Source organism: Ostrinia nubilalis, chromosome 5, assembly GCF_963855985.1.
Source record: "Ostrinia nubilalis chromosome 5, ilOstNubi1.1, whole genome shotgun sequence".
Taxonomy (NCBI): domain Eukaryota; kingdom Metazoa; phylum Arthropoda; class Insecta; order Lepidoptera; family Crambidae; genus Ostrinia; species Ostrinia nubilalis.
In genome coordinates, this window is record NC_087092.1 from 13,886,247 (window position 1) to 13,904,222 (window position 17,976).

The window sequence follows — 17,976 nt, forward strand, 5'->3', positions numbered from 1 at the left end:
CATAAATAAGTTTACTTTGTATATTGTATTGTATCACTCAATGGAAGACGGAAAAGATCTTAAATAAATATAATCAAATCATATCTTTGGTTTATCAAGCGTTAGATTAGCTCGTTGGAATATACTTAGTTCACAGTAGACTAAGTTAGTTCCTCGAGGAGGCAGTGGTCTGCTTCCACAAGGCATAACTTCACTTCTCGTCCATAACTCATTGATACCTTCACATTTTTGGAAGGAAAGCTCACGCCACTAAATCTGAGACGACAATACCTACCCATAATATTGAATCGAAAAAATATTTTTGTGAATAATTGAGCGTACCTACTTTAGTATAATCATTGAAAAATATTGCAAAAACAGGAAAAAATATTCAAACTATTTTCAGGCGTGAAACCCATACTCAGCTTTGCTGTAACACCGCTGCCAACCGCTGCAAAACGTCACAGTAGTTTCAGATGAAATGATTTTCTTTTCTACTCTTTTTCATCGAGAAAATAATCGTCAAAGCAGTAAATTTCGGTTTATTTTCTTTCGTATCCGATAATTGCATTGTTTTTCCGTCACTGAAAGTGGTTCTCGTCGGTCTTTTAGTTTTATTCTTAGGTGGGTTCTTTGGTTTTTTGGACTTTCGATCTCTACATTGACATGATTTTTAGAATTAAAATAAAATACCCATTTATAGAATAAATATTCTATTTCTTGACACTCGGAAAGCGCAGGTCAGTCCCTCGCAGGTTGTCGTCGATCCACTGCTGCGCCTGCGCCGCCATCTGCTCGTCGAAGTACTCGCGCCAGCCGCCCGCCTTGCCTGGAAACATTGTAACCATTCGATTTTTAATCGAATCGTCGTATTTCGATCAAACATATTTAATAAATCCATCTGACTGGACCCTTATGAACAAAAAATATTTATAAATCTATCTGACATAAAGTTGCCGAGGAATAGAATAGGTACTAGATTAAGCCTAGGCGCAGACCATCGATTTTTCGTCGGCCGATAGTTTAGTCGGGCAGTTGATCAGTATGGGCAAGTATGGAAGTGCGCACATTACACCGATTCGATTTGGCCGATTCTTCATACAATTTAAAATCAGGCACAAGTGCACAACTATCGGCCAAATAAAAATCGGTGGTCTGCGCCTAGTCTAAGGCATGCATTTTTTTAAGTTGTCAAACTTATTTTCGTCACTCTACCTTTTCTTATAAAGTGTGCGTTTTCTTTTACTAAGCCCAAATACTTAAATATATCGAAGTTAACGCATTTGTTGTTTTTGAAGTTGTGGAAGCTGAGGTGGTCGCAGAGGCGTACCACCTGCTCCTCGCTCACGGGCGCGCCGAGGAAATGCGCGACGCGTCGCACCGCGCCGGCCAGGTCCTGCAAGAACGAAGAAAAAGTTACGGGCTTTGGTGCCAAGTGGTTCTCAACTATCAAAACTTAATCTAAAGTGTGGTTGATAACAACTGAGTATAGTTGTTGTGAGTGACTAAGTAACTAGTTAACAAACAGAGTGCTGATTGGCCCTTGATCGGTCAAAAACAATCTGAAGTTCATTCAATCAATTACACGCTGTACCTACCTACTAAAAGATTAGACGCTTTAAATATATATAAATGTGAATAAAATAAGTAAAATAGGATTTTTTAAAATACTAACACACGTTTTGTCAGTCAGTGAAGAGCAACGCACTGAATAAAAACATAAAATATTTTTTTAGTACTTTTGTGTAACGATTAAACTAAATCCTGAGGTGTATTGTATTAATTTGTATTTTATACTTTTAGTTCGTGACATAAAGTAAGTGTAGTATGTAGGTATGTAGATAATACCAATTTTGGTTAGTGTCTGTAACTCATTTGACTTTTTAATAATTGACATTACCCGCCTTACCTCAAGTATTTCTTCGTAGAAAAGGAACAACATGTTTGGATGATCTCGTTTGTCCCACGCCTCTTTGACTTGTTCAAAGTACGGAGTCCAGTCAACTGAAATTATAATACCTAAGTTTTAAGCTTTTTAAGGATGACGATACATTAATATTATAATTACTAGTTTATGAGGGTCAATAAAATGTCAAAAGTATTTTAAATTAAATAAATATCCTTGGACATTACACTGCGCCATCTATTTATTTAATAAAGGCATCTCTACACAACAGTCCAGGGATATAATATTAAGTACTTTATGTAATATAAACTAAGCAAAGCTTTTACTAAAAGATAGAAAACAATCAATACAAACAAATATTTTATGTTCATGCACACAAATCTTTCTACTGTGCGGGAATCGAACCTGCGATCCGTGGCATAGAGTAGTCCGGTACGAGACGATAAACGTCCGAAAATGACTATATTTATGTGGGTATTTCTTCGGAGGCAAAATTTTTGATGTCTTTGGGTATAGTTCAGTAACCAACTAACAAAATGGCATGCAATATTTTTTTTCGTATAGCTTAGCTATAGCCCTATCTGGCGCAAATTACATTTTTGACATAATTGCTGTCTTTATACAAATTAAAAATATTTGAAGTGTGATTCTCTGATTCATAATGGTGTGTCCGTTAGCCATTTTCCGGAACAAAATGGTTGATGTAGCATTTTCCTTTTGATATATCAATATAAATTAAAATTATTTCGAAAGCTAATGAGTTGTCCTTCTACAAAAAAAATGTGTCATAATTTTAATTAAGTTAGTTTGTTCGCAAAAAAATAAATAAGCAGTGTCCGGCATAAAATACTGATTCATATGGCGTGAGCTGTTCTTGATCATAACTGGTCAGGTTTTAATCATGACAGTCTGGTTTCTGGTGTGGAGGCAAGCCCATCTTGCAACGGATGAGCTAGAAGGCAAACGTGGAGCTGGTTGGCTTAGAACCCGGTGTGACGAAGGCAAATACTTGATTCATCTGTGCTTGGTTCAGGTGGCATGCTGATTACAATGCCTACTTTATAAAATTATATTATTGCATTAAAAATCTAATCTGTCTTCCATGTGATGCTTTTGGGTTATAGATTCATGTAGAAAAATGACAACACTGTAGTTTGTATGTATGACGAGTTTTGCTCGATTTCAGGTAAAAAACTGATTCATCTGTGCGTGATTCATATGGTCATGGCCCTATATGAATCATAAAATAAATTAGTTTATGATCTATCAAGCACCAAAAAGGTGTTTATTAGCTGAGAATGATATCCCAGACTGCATCTCACTTAAGACCAGATGTGATTGCGGTTTTGTTATGAATAAAAAAAATCATCATCCTTTTTATACTATGAATAATGTATGTTTAAACAGTAAATAAGTAGTATATCCGTTAAGCTAGGAACCATAACACAAGCATATTTGTTGCTTATTTTATGGCTAAATGGCTCTGTATGAAATTCATCATCATCATCATCATTTCAGCCATAGGACGTCCATTGATGAACATAGGCCTCCCCCAATGCTTTCCATCTGTATGAAACTGCCCAACGATTATTAATTTTTATTATTATTTCAGCTACACTTATGGCGTCCATAGCACATAATAATACTGCTGAGCATAGGCCTCCAATGATTTCGAGATTAACTGATTGCCATTGCCACAACCTCTATAAGCTCATCTCACCTTCTTCATCTTGTGGGTGGACGTCTTAACAACGATAGCTTGGATAAGTGATACAGCTGGGTAGAGTCATCTAAAATACCTTAGTGCCATAAGATGAAAGTCTACATCCAGTGTGTGTTATCAGTGATGACATATTGTTCTGAAAAGCGGCCTCTCATTATAGGCTTCGTTTCAGCCAAATGACGTCCACTGCTGGACAAAGGCCTCCCCCAAGGTTTTACACAATGAACGGTCCTGCGCTGCCCGCATCCAGGCTCTTCCCGCGACTTTTACCAGATCGTCGGTCCACCTAGTAGGAGGCCTGCCCACGCTACGTCTTCCAGCCCGTGGTCGCCACTCAAGAACTTTCCTGCCCCAACGGCCATTATAGGCTTACGAACCACAAAATTGCATACCATACTATGGAGTGGACTATACTTGGTTTTTTATGCAATCGAATCTGAAATGAGGAGATCCATAAACGGTCTAAAGTCGCATGGTGGCATAGTCCGATGTTTTAGCAAGCTGACTGAAGTGATAATGGGCAGAACACATAGTATGCAGAACTGAAACTGATGGCCTAGATGACCATCCAATGGATAGCAAGTTTCTGGAGTGGAAGCCACGTGCCGGAAAGCTCAGTGTAGAATGTTCACTCACAGGAAGGCGCTGGATGCAGTCCGCTACCAACTGGTCATTATTGAAATCATTGGGGTAGGCTTATGTTCAGTAGTGGATCTTATGGTTAAAATGATTATGATGATGACAAAATATTATGGATGTATACTAAAGTTTCAGAAAAATGTTTTTCACGATTTATTGTGGAATTCGTTGCATTTTTTTTCTCGTAATATTTTGATAACTGATATTGTTTTCATAACAACAGATCTTTTTTTATGTTATAATATGATTATTTTCTTAATATAGAGCCCATTGTACATAAAGATTTTAATTTTTATTTCTATTTATGATTAATATGTAACAAATTCTGATTCATATGGGCACATAATATTTGAACGTCGATATCTTGTAAAGTACTTTACAAAAACGAGTCCCTCATCCAAATATATGTTATTGGGTGTACCTATTTTCATATGAGTCTATGTTACAGACCTAAAATTGAATTTGAAATTTGTCCATATGAATCAGCCGAAGAATGCAATTTCGAAGAAGTGCCCATGTACAACGGTATAAACATACTCATATCTTTTCTAAAGCAGTCCCAGAAATGAGTGAAGTCTCCAGTAAATCCACATCGAAAATAAAATGTTAGGCTTTGGTGGTGGTAGTACGAGACCGCGACGTCGCGCGGGTCGCGCGCCACGTAGACCACGCGCGCGCGCAGCAAGCCGGGCGGCAGCAGCGACAGCGGCAGGTGCGACTTCACGAAGCGCGGCGACGGCAGCCCCTCCACGATTTTATAGCCGGGTTTTCTCATGACTTCATTGACAATCTTAATTTTGTTTTCATCGCCTTTGTAAATATCGGAAAACATTTGTTCAGCTGCTTCACTGTTGAAAAATATTGAATATCTGCAAACCATGCAAACTTTAATTACTTATTTTATTATCATACAATAAAATGTCATAAAATGCGTAGTAGGTAGGTATATGACATAACATACACATGTACCATCGGCCACAGTGTTAACTATTCATTGCCTGTCATGTCGTCTCGTTCTATCGCAAAGAATCACCATTTGATTAGAGCGAGAGCAAAATCGGAAATGGATAGTTAACAGTGTGGCCATGTGTACTTGTTTTATGCATAAAAATGAATTGTAGTTAGTAGGTTAGGTACCTATGTAGAGCGCGCCAGAACACTATAAGAAATCGCTATTTCAATCAGCTCGTTAATTTGAGATTTAAATGTAAGAGTAGTAAGGGCTGATTTTACAATCGTCAGTTAACTTTTAACTGAAGAATAAACTTGTCATTTTGATATATTTCCCATACTGAAACTGTCAATATGCCAAACTTATTCTTCAGTTAAAAGTTATCCGATGATTGAAAAAGCAGCCCTAAGTAACTTAGTCGATCGTTAGTATGCAATGCCAGAATAGGCTAGTTTCCTAAAAAAATTTTTTTAGTCCGTCATGTTTAATATCAAAAAATATTGGACACATATATTTTTATTTGTCAATCTAACAAATAATTACATAGTTATGGTGCGTTGAAGTTCCGCACGACGTCACAACGTGCGGCACTTTTATGCACGCATTGACGTCACGGGCCTCTTCTTATGAACTTTGGCGCGCTTTATCTCTTTAAATTTTCATTAGTTTGAAAAAGTGAAAAATACGTGTAGAGTATTTTTTGATAAGTTAACTGACGGACTAATTAAAACTCTTGCTTTTTGACCCAGGAAACATCCCTATTCAATAAAAGTCATAAAAATGAACTAGGACCATCTCTACGTTTAAAAACAAAGTGGCAGACACCTAAGTACCTAGTCATTAACTGAACTATTAATTAATAAACTTACTCCAAAAATGGGAATCGTTTTACGAGGGGGATAGCTGCAGCTTGTTCGTAGTCCAAATTATTTCCAATTAACCATACAAGTTCCTGGACCCAAGTTGTACCTGTTGAGGTAAGGTAATTGTATTTTGATTTTTTATAATCAATGCATACGCAAAGTGTCATTTTACTCGTAGAGTTGTACAGCAACATTGAAACCAACACCAAGACGACATAAAATTATTTCATGATGAAGACATGACATGAAACAAACCTGACTTCGGGTAGGATAGTACGAATACATCATCAGCTTTTAGGGGCAAATTATAAATTGGAACTGCTTCCTTTTTGAATCCACCTTGCAAGAAATAACCTTTAGGGCCTACACGCACAGCACCTTCCAGCCTACGATCTGAATAAAAACATGACTTACTTAGTTTATGAACCGCAACATTACATGGACATTTAATTTAAAATTTAGTTAACATTTAGTTGTATACAGGGTGTTAGGTAAATGGGTATATGAGCCGACACTAGCCCATGTTAACATGGTCATATAAATGGTATGTTGAAGTCAGAAAATTGATATCTTCATTTTAATTATTTTATTTTTTATACAAATCGGATTTTATAAAATTTATTTTGTATGAAAATTAAAAAAAATAAAATTATGATATCAAATTTCTGACTTCACCATACCATTTATATGCCCATGTTAACATGGGCTAGTGTCGTCTCATATACCCATTTACCTAATACCCTGTATATGTATAGAATATTATCTGTTAAACGAATATAGCTTTAATAAAAAGATCAATATTTAAAATTGAAATGCACTTTACCAGGACACTAAGAAATCCACTTGGGTGAACCCACAACCACATTTTACATTTAAAATGTTATATTTAGTAGTAGTTACTTTCTTTTTAAAAGCTTTAAATCCGGTCGTAATAGTTTAAAAAGATAAATTATAATATTAATTTTCCTTGTACCTATAAAGGTACTTACTTTTAATTAACTTTAAGTATGTATGAATTAGAAGTAAAAAAATTAATAATTTTTGAACAGAATTACTTACGTTTATTGAAATATTTGAATGCTTCTGAGGTTTCTTCCGGTCCTAAGTCTTTAATTTCATATGGATAATCTTGCGTTGACATATTTTTCAGTTTTAAATAGTATAAATACTTATTTTAATTTTAATGCACAATTTAATAACTACTGCAGCCAACTACACGTTACGTCCTCTTTGTAATATGCATGCATATCATCACGTTTATTATCCGTGCAGTAATTAATGCTACCTAATGGTATAAGGTAATAGTTTTTAATATTATGTTATACATATAGTGTGTCCGGTCACCAGCGTCCGAAACTTTTTGATGTCAACTTATTGCTTACTTTTTTAGCTGTCGAACGAACTCACTTTTACCAGGCCTGTTCATCTCCGCGAGTTTACATCGAAAACAAAACACGCACGATGGCCCACCTACAGGATACTATTCGACAAGGCCTCACATACGAGCGAACATTGACTCACGCACGCGTATTCTTGTGTATGATGGAAGAAAATTAAGAAAATGGTGTACTAAATACTGTGCAGTATTTAACTGCCTAAATAATAATAAAAACACAGAATGTACTTTTTTAAGTTGCCTCAAGACACTGAGAGGTAAATAACTAAGTAATTAATATTATTCATGATAATTCATGCTAAATCATGTATTTCCTCCGCCATTTTCCGCAGTTTGGCACCTCACGTCACATCATTTTACCGAAGTCAGCCCTATAGCTTCGGCGCAGTGCCGATCACTGACGTTTGTCAACAAAATGGTGCTTGACTCTTGAGACAGGCTAAATTACACCATATTGTTAATGACATTGAGCATACATTTTTTTAAATACCTTCGCGAAGTTAAACTTCTGTACGTACCTAGTACTTATTATTATTCTGTGCTTTTACTTATAGGTCCTGTACATCGGTAGATTTTGGTAAATAAATGAATCCACCCGGACTCAGAAACTATAAAAATTAAAATAGTTGTAATTTTTTAACAGTTGGGATAAAATGTTTTATTCCAGTGGATTTGTCGGTAAAATTGATCATATTACTGCGCCCTAACGGGTCGGACACTGGTGACCGGACACACTGTATAATATGGTTTATTACTTTATGGACAACTCTGTGTACACGCTTATTTATAGGGTTTTTAGCTTGATTGTATTTGCCTCGGCTTCGATTTTTTAGATAAAAAAATAATACAGACTCGGTTCAGTCATACTTTATTACAAATCGACACAATAAACACATCAAATTGTCTCTCTTAAGTAGGTATGTCAATAATACTCTATTTCTTGCCACTCGGGAAGCGTAGGTCGGTCCCACGCAGGTTGTCGTCGATCCACTGCTGCGCCTGCGCCGCCATCTGCTCGTCGAAGTACTCGCGCCAGCCGCCCGCCTTGCCTAGAAACAAGTATAAGTCATCTCAACATGATCAGTTAATGCTTATTCTTTCATAAAACTATAACAATAACAAACGTCCAAGTCAAACTCCATACAAAAGCACCGGTTATCGTTATAGTTATGGTTAAAGTTAAGTGGTACAACTCTGCCTTAAGTCTACCTTTTCTAACAAAATGTCCGTCTTCGCTCATTAAACCCATTTCCCTCATGACGTCGAAGTTGACGGATTTGTTGTTTTTGAAGTTGTGGAAGCTGAGGTGGTCGCAGAGGCGCACCACCTGCTCCTCGCTCACGGGCGCGCCGAGGAACTGCGCGACGCGCAGCACCGCGCCGGCCAGGTCCTGCAAAGTTTATTTTGTTAGGAAAAATCGTCATGAATATGCTCAAGCAAGGGATTTGTATTCTTAACTCAAGAAGGAAACCTGTGACAGAAATATGCGGCCACTAGTTTCTTATAACATTTTGATTGATGGTAGGTCTAATTTCCGGATGAGAAAAATAGACTGGTTGGAACCGAGGGTTTTAAAGTGGGGTCAGTCGACGGAAGACTCATCCACATACTTATACCTAATTTCGTTAAATAAGTACATATTGTAAAATTTATTAACTCAGTAAATGTATGAAAGTAGTACCTACTTTTCTCATGACCTTATCTACCAAACTTTACCTCCAATAGTTCTTCGTAGAAAAGGAACAGCATGTTTGGATGATCTCGTTTGTCCCACGCTTCTTTTATATGTTCAAAGTATGGAGTCCAGTCAACTAAAATTATAAAATTAACATAAATAGTTATGTTCCCATTTCAGCGAAAGGACATCCACTGCTGGACAAATGCCTCTTTCCTTTTATGATCTGAGGAGGCCAACGCAACGGCCACAACGATCGGTCATATTTTATGTTGCCTGCATCCAGTAGGCCTGCCACATGAAGTACAACATAAATATGCTATAAGTAGGTAGGTACTTCTACGTAATTAAGTTTTTAAATACAGTTTTAATACGCATAATTAAAAACATATATTCTGAAAACGTACGCATATCCTTTCTAAAATAATCCCAGAAATTTTTGAAATCGCCAGTGAAGCAATAATTTTTAAAAAGTAGAGCGTGGTGGTAGTACGAGACCGCGACGTCGCGCGGGTCGCGCGCCACGTAGACCACGCGCGCGCGCAGCAAGCCGGGCGGCAGCAGCGACAGCGGCAGGTGCGACTTCACGAAGCGCGGCGACGGCAGCGCCTCCACCATTTTATAACTTGGTTTTAGCAATTCTTTCAAAAACTGTATCTTTTTTTCATCGCCTTTTAAAATTTCTAATAATACATTCAGAGTATTTTCGCCGTTGCAAAAACTTGAGTGCCTGAAATCAAACAATAGTTTTTGGTGAAGGTAAGGAGGCGGTAATTTAAGTGCTGATAGTATCATTAAATGCTATATGATTACACATCCTGTTAAATCTGTTAGGAACTCTCAGGTTTCTCCAAACAGACAGAACGCATTGCAGCATTACTTGGTAGTGGATTATTTCCATGGAGGATTGCAGAAAATTAAGAACATTTTGTAATGATCTCATAGGCCTACTTACGACTACGAATCATATTTTGTTTCATCGGTGTTCACCGTTATTGGAACTTTCATAGTGCAGGTGCAGTGCATAGTTTAAATTTTTTAGCATCTGCATGATAAAAACATCTGATGTTCTGTTTTAATAAATAAAAACCCAGTCTGGAAGAACTATTAAAGCTTTCAGCTTTTCCGAGCTGTGAACATTTAAAATGATTTTCTGAAGTAGATTTACCTACAATCTTACGTTTTTATAACTTACTTACTCTAAAAATGGAGATCTTTTAATAAGAGGGATAGCTGCAGCTGTTTCGTAATCAAAATTATTTCCAATTAACCACACGAGCTCCTGGACCCAAGTGGTACCTGGAATAAAAAGTAACTAATTATGAAAGTTTTCAAAAGCTTCTAAATTATCTATACTTATAATAAATCTGTAGAGAGGTCAATTCTGTACATGAAATATATCTTCAAAATAACTATCAGGGGGTGATTAGTGATCGATACTGATGCCAAAAATGCAATCAGTAAAATTTTTGTCTGTCTGTCTGTCTGTCTGTCTGTCTGTCTGTCTGTATGTTCCTTATAGAAACAAAAACTACTCGACGGATTTTAACGAAACTTGGTACAATTATTTTTCATACTCCTGGGCAGGTTAAAGTATACTTAGGAATTCCCACGGGAACGGGAATTAGCGGGAAAATCCTTTTGTATGAAAAATCTAAACCGCTTGAGTTAGACGCTTGAAATTTGGCATGCAGGTATCTTAGTCAACTTAAAGCTTAGTTACAACAGGATATTGCAAAATTCCCACGGGAACGGGAGTCAGCGGGAAAAAACATTTGTATGAAAAAATCTAAACCGCTTAAGTTAGACGCTTGAAATTTGGCATGCAGGTATCTTAGTAAACTTAAAGCTTAGTTGTAACTAACCTGTTGTAACAGGATATTGCAAAATTCCCACGGGAACGGGAGTTAGCGGGAAATAACATTTGTATGAAAAAATCTAAACCGCATAAGATAGATGAAGGGGGTAAAACGGGATCCACGCGTACGAAGTTGCGGGCGGCCGCTAGTACATAATATATTCTTCTAGTCTCACTGGATGCGTTCTGCGAGCAGCGGTCAAGTCAAAGTGAACGCAGCCTGCGTCATGATGATCATGTATGAACATAGAGTTAATAACTCTATGTGTATGAACAACATTCTACTCTTACTTAAATAGAAACTATGAAGACATCCAGCTTATCAAGCTGTTATAAAACTTTACCAAAATAACATTGTACAAACCTGACTTCGGGAACGTCACTACGAATACATCGTCGGATCTTATGGGCATATTATAGATAGGAGCTGCATCTTTTTTCATTCCGCTGTTAAAGAAATAGCCTTTAGGGCCTACTCGCACTAAACCATCTACCATGTCTGAAATAATAACGATTAAAAGGTTGTATCTCATGAACCGATATAGGGTCGAAGACTCATAGTTCGTAGTTCCGTCGTGTTTTAAGATATTATGGGTCTAGTATTTTACACAAAGACAGACTTGAATTTAAATGGCTTTCGTATACCTTTTATATTCAAATGTTAATTTAATGTGTTAAGTATTAATTAATTATTACAAAAAAGTGTGAAATGTTTCATTGTGTCCACACAGTACACGATGAAACGCCATAATTTCAACGATGAAACAACAAAACAAACCAAATAAGTACGTTAAAATTGGAAATAATAAAAACAATAATTATTTTAAGTACTTAGTATAATTATTTCAGAAACTAGATAAAAGACATAAACTTACGCACTGCTTACAAAAACATCTTTATGTATGTATTTCAAAACAACTAAGTTAAGTAATTAAAAAAAAACATTCTAGCTGAGTTGCACCATCTCACATTAACTTTTTACAAAAGTCAATAAATCTGTCAAATTCCATACACCGGTTATTGTTAAAGTTAACAGTTAAAATAAGTTGGTGAAACTTAGGCTAAAAATCTTCTTTTTTTTTTCAAAATACCTTACAAATTAATCAACCTTAATATGGCACTTCAAAATCTATCTTTAAACGACTTCAAAAAAGGAGGAGGTTATATGTTCGGCTGTATGTGTATGTTTTTTTTTCTATGTATGTATTTTGGACCGATTTTCAAAATTCTTTTTTTTGTTCGATAGGGTACACTTCTGAGGTGGTCCCATTGTCACCAATTCAGGATATGATGATGGGATCTAAGGGAAATCGAGGGCAAACCTCAAACTTTGTAGGAACGTATTACGTTTTTAATATTTATTCTAAAGATATTCAAGTACGAGTATATGCGTCTGGTAGTCATCATCTAATGTTGACAAGCTGATGATGGAAGGTAAAACTCCTTAACGCTTAGGAGTTGGAGGATAAATTCTTTTAAATATTTTAGGTAGGTACCTATGTACAGTTGTATTGTTTAAGGTATTTAAGGTGAGCTGATGATGAAAGGTCAAACTTCATAAGTTAGGAGTTAGATCAGCGGTTCCCAAACTTATTTTGGCTACTGCCCACTTTGAGAATATATTCTTTTTTAGCGCCCCCCTTTTTGTAGTCAAGAGTCGAGTGCTCAGTCGGTGTCTAAGAGTCCTCCTAGTAGATCAAATTATAAATCGCCTCCCAAGCCTCTACACAATGCCCCGATTTTTTCCGGGGTCTCTAACTGCCCCCCTTTAAGCCTGCAGCGCACACAAGGGGGCGTTATCGCCCACTTTGGGAAAGACTGAGTTAGATGATACTTTTTAGTTGCCGATATTTAAAGTAGGTATCCTGTATTTTGTAGGGAAGATTATTTACACTTAAAATGGAAAACTATAGTCTTGATCTCATTAAACATAGGTCCATCTTCAGTGACAATGACAAGGACTAATCAACTAAAAAGCATGAAATAAATTAATTTTAACAAAAAAATTAAAACCGACTCCAAAAAACCTGCACTAAAAAGTAAGTAGTTTTAATTTTTTTTGTTATTTAAGGTAATACCTTTCCTTGCGGCGAACGCTTATTAGATACAGGTAATTTACACATTGTGTCATTGTGTCCGTGTCCAATTGTTTCACTGTAACATACGCACTCACGCATGTAACAACCTTGAAAAAAACCGGCCAAGTGCGAGTCGGACTCCCGCACCGAGGGTTTCGTACAAACCTATATTACTTTGATTTTGTTACAGCTTAAAGGTGTTATAGATCTGAGTATTTGATAATATAATATGGATTTCAATTTAATACCTCTACGCGTTCATGAGGAAAGGGTAAGCTTAAAATTCTTAAAAATATTTTTATTATAAAATAGTTATGATGTAACTAAAAATTAACGGTATTTGTAATTTTTCCTTAATTTGTGCTATAAGATGTTGCTTCCTACCAAATTTTTAGATTCTGAGTTCACGGGAAGTAAGTAGCTGTAGGTTTTGATTTGATTCCCTTGCGAGTGTCGAAAAATATGCGGAAATTTGCGGAATAAACGGCTGTATCTTTTGATTGCGTTGGCCTAGAAAATTGACAATTAACACAATCAATTTACCTGAGTATTTGATATGAAGTTTAAAATTATTAAAAACTAGCTTTCCGCCCGTGGCTTCGCCCGCGTGGAATTTTGTCTGTCACAGAAAAACAATATCGCGCGCGTATTTGCTCACCGTTTAGACCTACCCTGGACTACGATTTAAACATTTTATAACCAAAATCAGCTCAATCAGCCCAGCCGTTCTCGAGTTATAATCAGACTAACGAACATCAATTCATTTTTATTTATAACATATAGATAGATATTTTTTATATGATGAAACTAAAAATTTACGGTTCTTGCACGGGCTATTCAAAAACTTTTATCTGAGCACAGCTCAGTTACATTTCAACTAAAGTTTTGCGGTCGTCAAGTCCTTGAATAAAATAAATTGCTAACACAAAAAATCAGGTACTTACTCGTACAATTACCGAAGTATTTGAAAGCTTCTGCTGTTTCTTCCGGTCCTAAGTCTTTGATTTCATAAGGATATTCTGGCGTTGACATTTTTGATTTAAAAAGAAATCGAGTAAATTACGCAAAATACAACTTTTCCGCGTAGCTCCGTTTACCGCACGACGTCTAGTCTCTTACTGTTTTGATTACGATCTAAGTCATCTCTCAGCATGTTAATAAATGGTCCTTTAAATTTAACTATGAACAAACTATGATTTAGCACAGTCTTTCCCAAAGTGGGCGATAACGCCCCCTTATGGGCGCTGCAGGCTTAAAGGGGGGCGGTAAGAGACCCAGAAAAAAAATCGGGACGTTGCGTAGGAGGACTCTTAGACACCGACTGAGCTCGACTCTTGACTACAAAAATGGGGGGCGCTAAAAAATAATTTATTCTCAAAGAGGGCAGTAGACTAAATAAGTTTGGGAACCACTGATTTACAATGGTTATAGTCCAAACAATAGTACAGAATCAGTAATGTAGATAAAATTTGAAACTGACTGACATATCAGAATGTAGCCCTAAACTATTGGGATTACAAGCTTGGAATTTACTGTTCCTAGGATTTTCTAAAATAAGTACTTATTGAGAAAATACTTGTTTCCAATTATCATGATCCATAATTATATTATTATCATGCGACAGTAGGTCGATGGTGTCGAAGTCGATGTCGGACTGGTCGAATCGAAATCCGAGGAGCGCGGGTTCGAACCCCGGCGCGGTTGCGCCGCTGGACTTTGTGGTGAACCACTCAAAGCATGCCTACGTATATTTAGAAGAATGAAAGTAATTAACTAGTTTTTTAAATTAATTTAACTACCTACTTGTGCGTTAATTTCGATCATTTCTTAAAAATTTACCAAGAATCAAACAAGAATGAATTTTCTTATATTGCTTTAAAGTTTCCAATTAAATCCTAATTTAGGTGGTGGAGATCTAAATACAAGAAAAAACTCGGTGAAATGTTATAGTATTTTTACTTACTAAAATAATGTACAATTTAAATAAGTTACGATGGCATGGATATGGGAATAAATTAACTAGAACTAAACGTAGAGATCAGGAGTTACGATGAGGCTGGGACGACTTCGGGCGTTGCGGCGGGTTGTTCCGGTTCGGTCTGCGCTTCGGAGTCGGCGTCCTGGGCGGGCGAGGCGCGCGCGCGGCACACCAGCGTGACCGGGTCGCGCTCGCGGTCCGGGCCGCACTGCTCCGTGGCGCCCAGCAGCTTCATCTCGTCGTCCTCGGCCGCCGGGCCGGGCCCGGGCCGCCGCCGGCCCGCGATCACCACCTCCACGGCGCGCCCGTCGCCGTCGGCGAAGCGCCCGCTCTCCGCGCCGATCTCCACGTGGTACGGCGTGCTGGGCTCCACGAACGAATTTAGTTTGTCACAGATCGTCATTAATATGTGTTATTCTGGGTTATAAACAATAATACTGTAAAGTTTAATCAAAATCCGTTCAGAAGTTTTTGCGTGAAAGAGTAACAAACATCCAGACATCCAAACTTTCGCATTTATAATATTAGTAGGATAGTAGGATTACTTCCGTATAATATTAAGTACAGGATGTTATTAAATGGGTATATGAGTCGACACTAGCCCATGTTGACATGGGCATATAAATGGTATGGTGAAGTCAGAAAATTGATATCATCATTTTATTTTTTTAAATTTTCATACAAAATAAATTTTATAAAATCCGATTTGTATGAAAATTAAAATGTCGGCTCATATCATATACCCGTTACCACCTACCTAACATCCTGTATAGAGCTCTGTGTGCTTAGTGTGAGTTTTTCTAACTTTACGATCGCGTTTGCGTTTACTTAGATTTGTATGGAATTGAATAAGCGCCACCTGGTGCCATACGCGAGAAACTTAAAATTGTGAGTGTGAGTTTTTGAGTTTTTTACTCTACTACCACGTCAATACGTAAACGAAAGCGAGCTCGTAAATTACCATCACTCGGTGGAATTGTGAGTTGAATCGCGAGTGTGAGTTATAATTTTGACAGTTTTGACAGCTCGTTTAGAAACGCGCTCACGTTCGTATACGTTTATTAGGTAGGTACTCACTGAAAAATCTTTAGTGAAATATTGTGTTTATATTTTTAGATAGAAAGTTTTAAATCTTAATAAACATAAATAATAACCTACCTAGATCCTACCATAAAATGATTGTTGTTACTGTATTCTACTCATCAAAATTTATTATTTATTTTTATCAATCACACCTAACCTTACCCAAACCAAACCCCTAAACCTTACAAAATATACCATCAATGCTTGCGGGCAAACTGACACTAATGGGATTAAAACAAAATGTTCTTGTGAGAATTGATTTAATAAAATAGCTTACTTATCTTAATAATCATTTTAATTAAACAATATTTTGACTTTCAATAATTGAAACCTAGTAAGTACCTAATAAAGTTTCTAATAATAAGTAGAATAAAATGATTATAGTTCCAATTTGGCTGCTCAAGGTTTCATCTGGCTACTGGGGTTTTCTCTGTAAAGAAAAATAAGTAATGTTTAATACTATTTTATTTTGCCATCCTAACAACAATTAGTATAGCTCACCATCTCAGTTTAGTTTATAGATATACATAAATGAGATCCCATCAAAAACAATACTTGTCAAAAAAACCAAGTCTCGCAACTCAGTTGTTCTACGGTAAAAAGTTGTGAGATCCATGTAATACCAAGTCCAGGCCAGGAAATCTTTAACGTTTTACATAAATTATTGACTTGGCCATCGCACTAAATAATTTAATTTACACGTGTTTTCATGCGATGGCCAAGTCAATATATTTATGTAAAACGTTAAAGATTTCCTGGCCTGGACTTGGTATTACATGGATCTCACAACTTTTTACCGTAGAACAACTGAGTTGCGAGACTTGGTTTTTTTGACAAGTATTGTTTTTGATGGGATCTCATTTCTTTTTGTATTTTGTAGACAGCAGTTATGTATAGGGCTTGAATACCGGAATTTCGGAATTTCGTAACTCCGGAATTTCGGATAGATTTTTTCCGATATTTCAATTCCGGAACTGAAGCCAATATCGTATTCCGATATTGAAATTTTTCATAAATTATTTTAAGTTTTCAAAACGTTAAAGTATCAAAATAGGTCCTTAGATAAGGAAGTTTATTTCTTATAATATTAAAGAGGCAATATTAGAGCGGAACCAAAGCTCCAAAATGTTCGCTAGAGACAACTCTAATGGGCGAAGCCAGCTAAAGACAGCGGATGATAGTATAAATTCAACAAAAACTGAGGGTTCTGGGTGAGATCGAAAAGTTTTTATGGACAGCTATATTATACCTCGGTCACCAAACCTGTTACTAGCTCAGCCACAGGACAGTTACAAGAGCTAAGCTAACTCGACACTATACCGAAGATATCCTGGATATCAGCCCATACGAGATTAGGATTGCTCTCAAACAGCTAAAGAACAACAAGACACCGGGTGATGACGAAATAACCTCGGAGCTTCTGAACGCGGCGGGTGATAAGCCGATACTGAAAGTTCTTCAGAGACTGTAACTCCATCTTACTGCCAGAGAAAAACAATGGCGTGGTGGTGTTTTTCTTTAAGAAAGGGGTAAAAGCGTTATTAAGGAATCACAGACCCATCTGGGTTCTGACTCTGAGTCGTGTCTACAAGCTGTTTTTGAGAGCCATCACGAATAGTCTCGCGCGTAGGTTTGATGACTTATAGCCTCTCGAGGTAGCCGGTTATTGAAAAGTTTACAATACCATATATCGCATCTATACGCTACGGCAGGTTATACAGAAGACCGAAGAGTCGAACTTGCCTATATGCCTGGCGTTCTTAGACTATGAGAAGGTCTTTGAGCCTGGCTGAGCATGTGGGCGATTCCTCTGAGCGAGCTGTGAGGCAGAGAGATGTAATAATAC

At 36.9% G+C, this 17,976-nt stretch overlaps 3 protein-coding genes across 3 annotated transcripts; all 3 read right to left on the reverse strand.

The window, feature by feature from the left end:
• Window positions 1-692: 692 nt before the first annotated feature.
• LOC135072157 (luciferin sulfotransferase-like) lies at window positions 693-7,203 on the reverse strand. The gene is made up of 8 exons (XM_063966111.1): window positions 7,122-7,203; window positions 6,318-6,455; window positions 6,069-6,168; window positions 4,785-5,116; window positions 1,719-2,004; window positions 1,502-1,521; window positions 1,195-1,425; window positions 693-808 (listed from the first exon to the last, which is right to left on the reverse strand). Exons 1-8 carry the CDS (start codon window positions 7,201-7,203, stop codon window positions 693-695), a joined length of 1,305 nt encoding a protein of 434 aa, XP_063822181.1.
• Window positions 7,204-8,309: 1,106 nt separating this feature from the next.
• On the reverse strand, window positions 8,310-14,365 carry LOC135072284 (sulfotransferase 1E1-like). The gene is made up of 7 exons (XM_063966225.1): window positions 14,014-14,365; window positions 11,356-11,490; window positions 10,333-10,432; window positions 9,541-9,863; window positions 9,175-9,269; window positions 8,668-8,848; window positions 8,310-8,507 (listed from the first exon to the last, which is right to left on the reverse strand). Exons 1-7 carry the CDS (start codon window positions 14,099-14,101, stop codon window positions 8,392-8,394), a joined length of 1,038 nt encoding a protein of 345 aa, XP_063822295.1. The 5' UTR covers window positions 14,102-14,365; the 3' UTR covers window positions 8,310-8,391.
• A 641-nt stretch (window positions 14,366-15,006) lies between these two features.
• Window positions 15,007-15,450, reverse strand: LOC135072158 (uncharacterized). Its single transcript, XM_063966112.1, has one exon. The coding sequence runs from the start codon at window positions 15,448-15,450 to the stop codon at window positions 15,115-15,117; it is 336 nt and encodes a 111-aa protein (XP_063822182.1). The 3' UTR covers window positions 15,007-15,114.
• Window positions 15,451-17,976: the final 2,526 nt, after the last annotated feature.

Bases quoted from the DNA above. Each gene is read 5' to 3' on its own strand.
- LOC135072157 (XM_063966111.1), bottom strand. From the start codon at position 7,203: ATGTCAACGCAAGATTATCCATATGAAATTAAAGACTTAGGACCGGAA. The intron at 6,169-6,317 runs GTTTGTTTCATG...TTACCTCAACAG, and splicing joins ACTATCCTACCCGAAGTCAG to GTACAACTTGGGTCCAGGAA. The intron at 1,522-1,718 runs GTACTAAAAAAA...TGACCGATCAAG, and splicing joins AGTTTAATCGTTACACAAAA to GGCCAATCAGCACTCTGTTT.
- LOC135072158 (XM_063966112.1), bottom strand. From the start codon at position 15,450: ATGACGATCTGTGACAAACTAAATTCGTTCGTGGAGCCCAGCACGCCG.
- LOC135072284 (XM_063966225.1), bottom strand. From the start codon at position 14,101: ATGTCAACGCCAGAATATCCTTATGAAATCAAAGACTTAGGACCGGAA. The intron at 8,849-9,174 runs GTAAAGTTTGGT...TAAACTTTGCAG, and splicing joins TCTACGAAGAACTATTGGAG to GACCTGGCCGGCGCGGTGCT. The intron at 8,508-8,667 runs GTAGACTTAAGG...ACTTGTTTCTAG, and splicing joins CGGACATTTTGTTAGAAAAG to GCAAGGCGGGCGGCTGGCGC.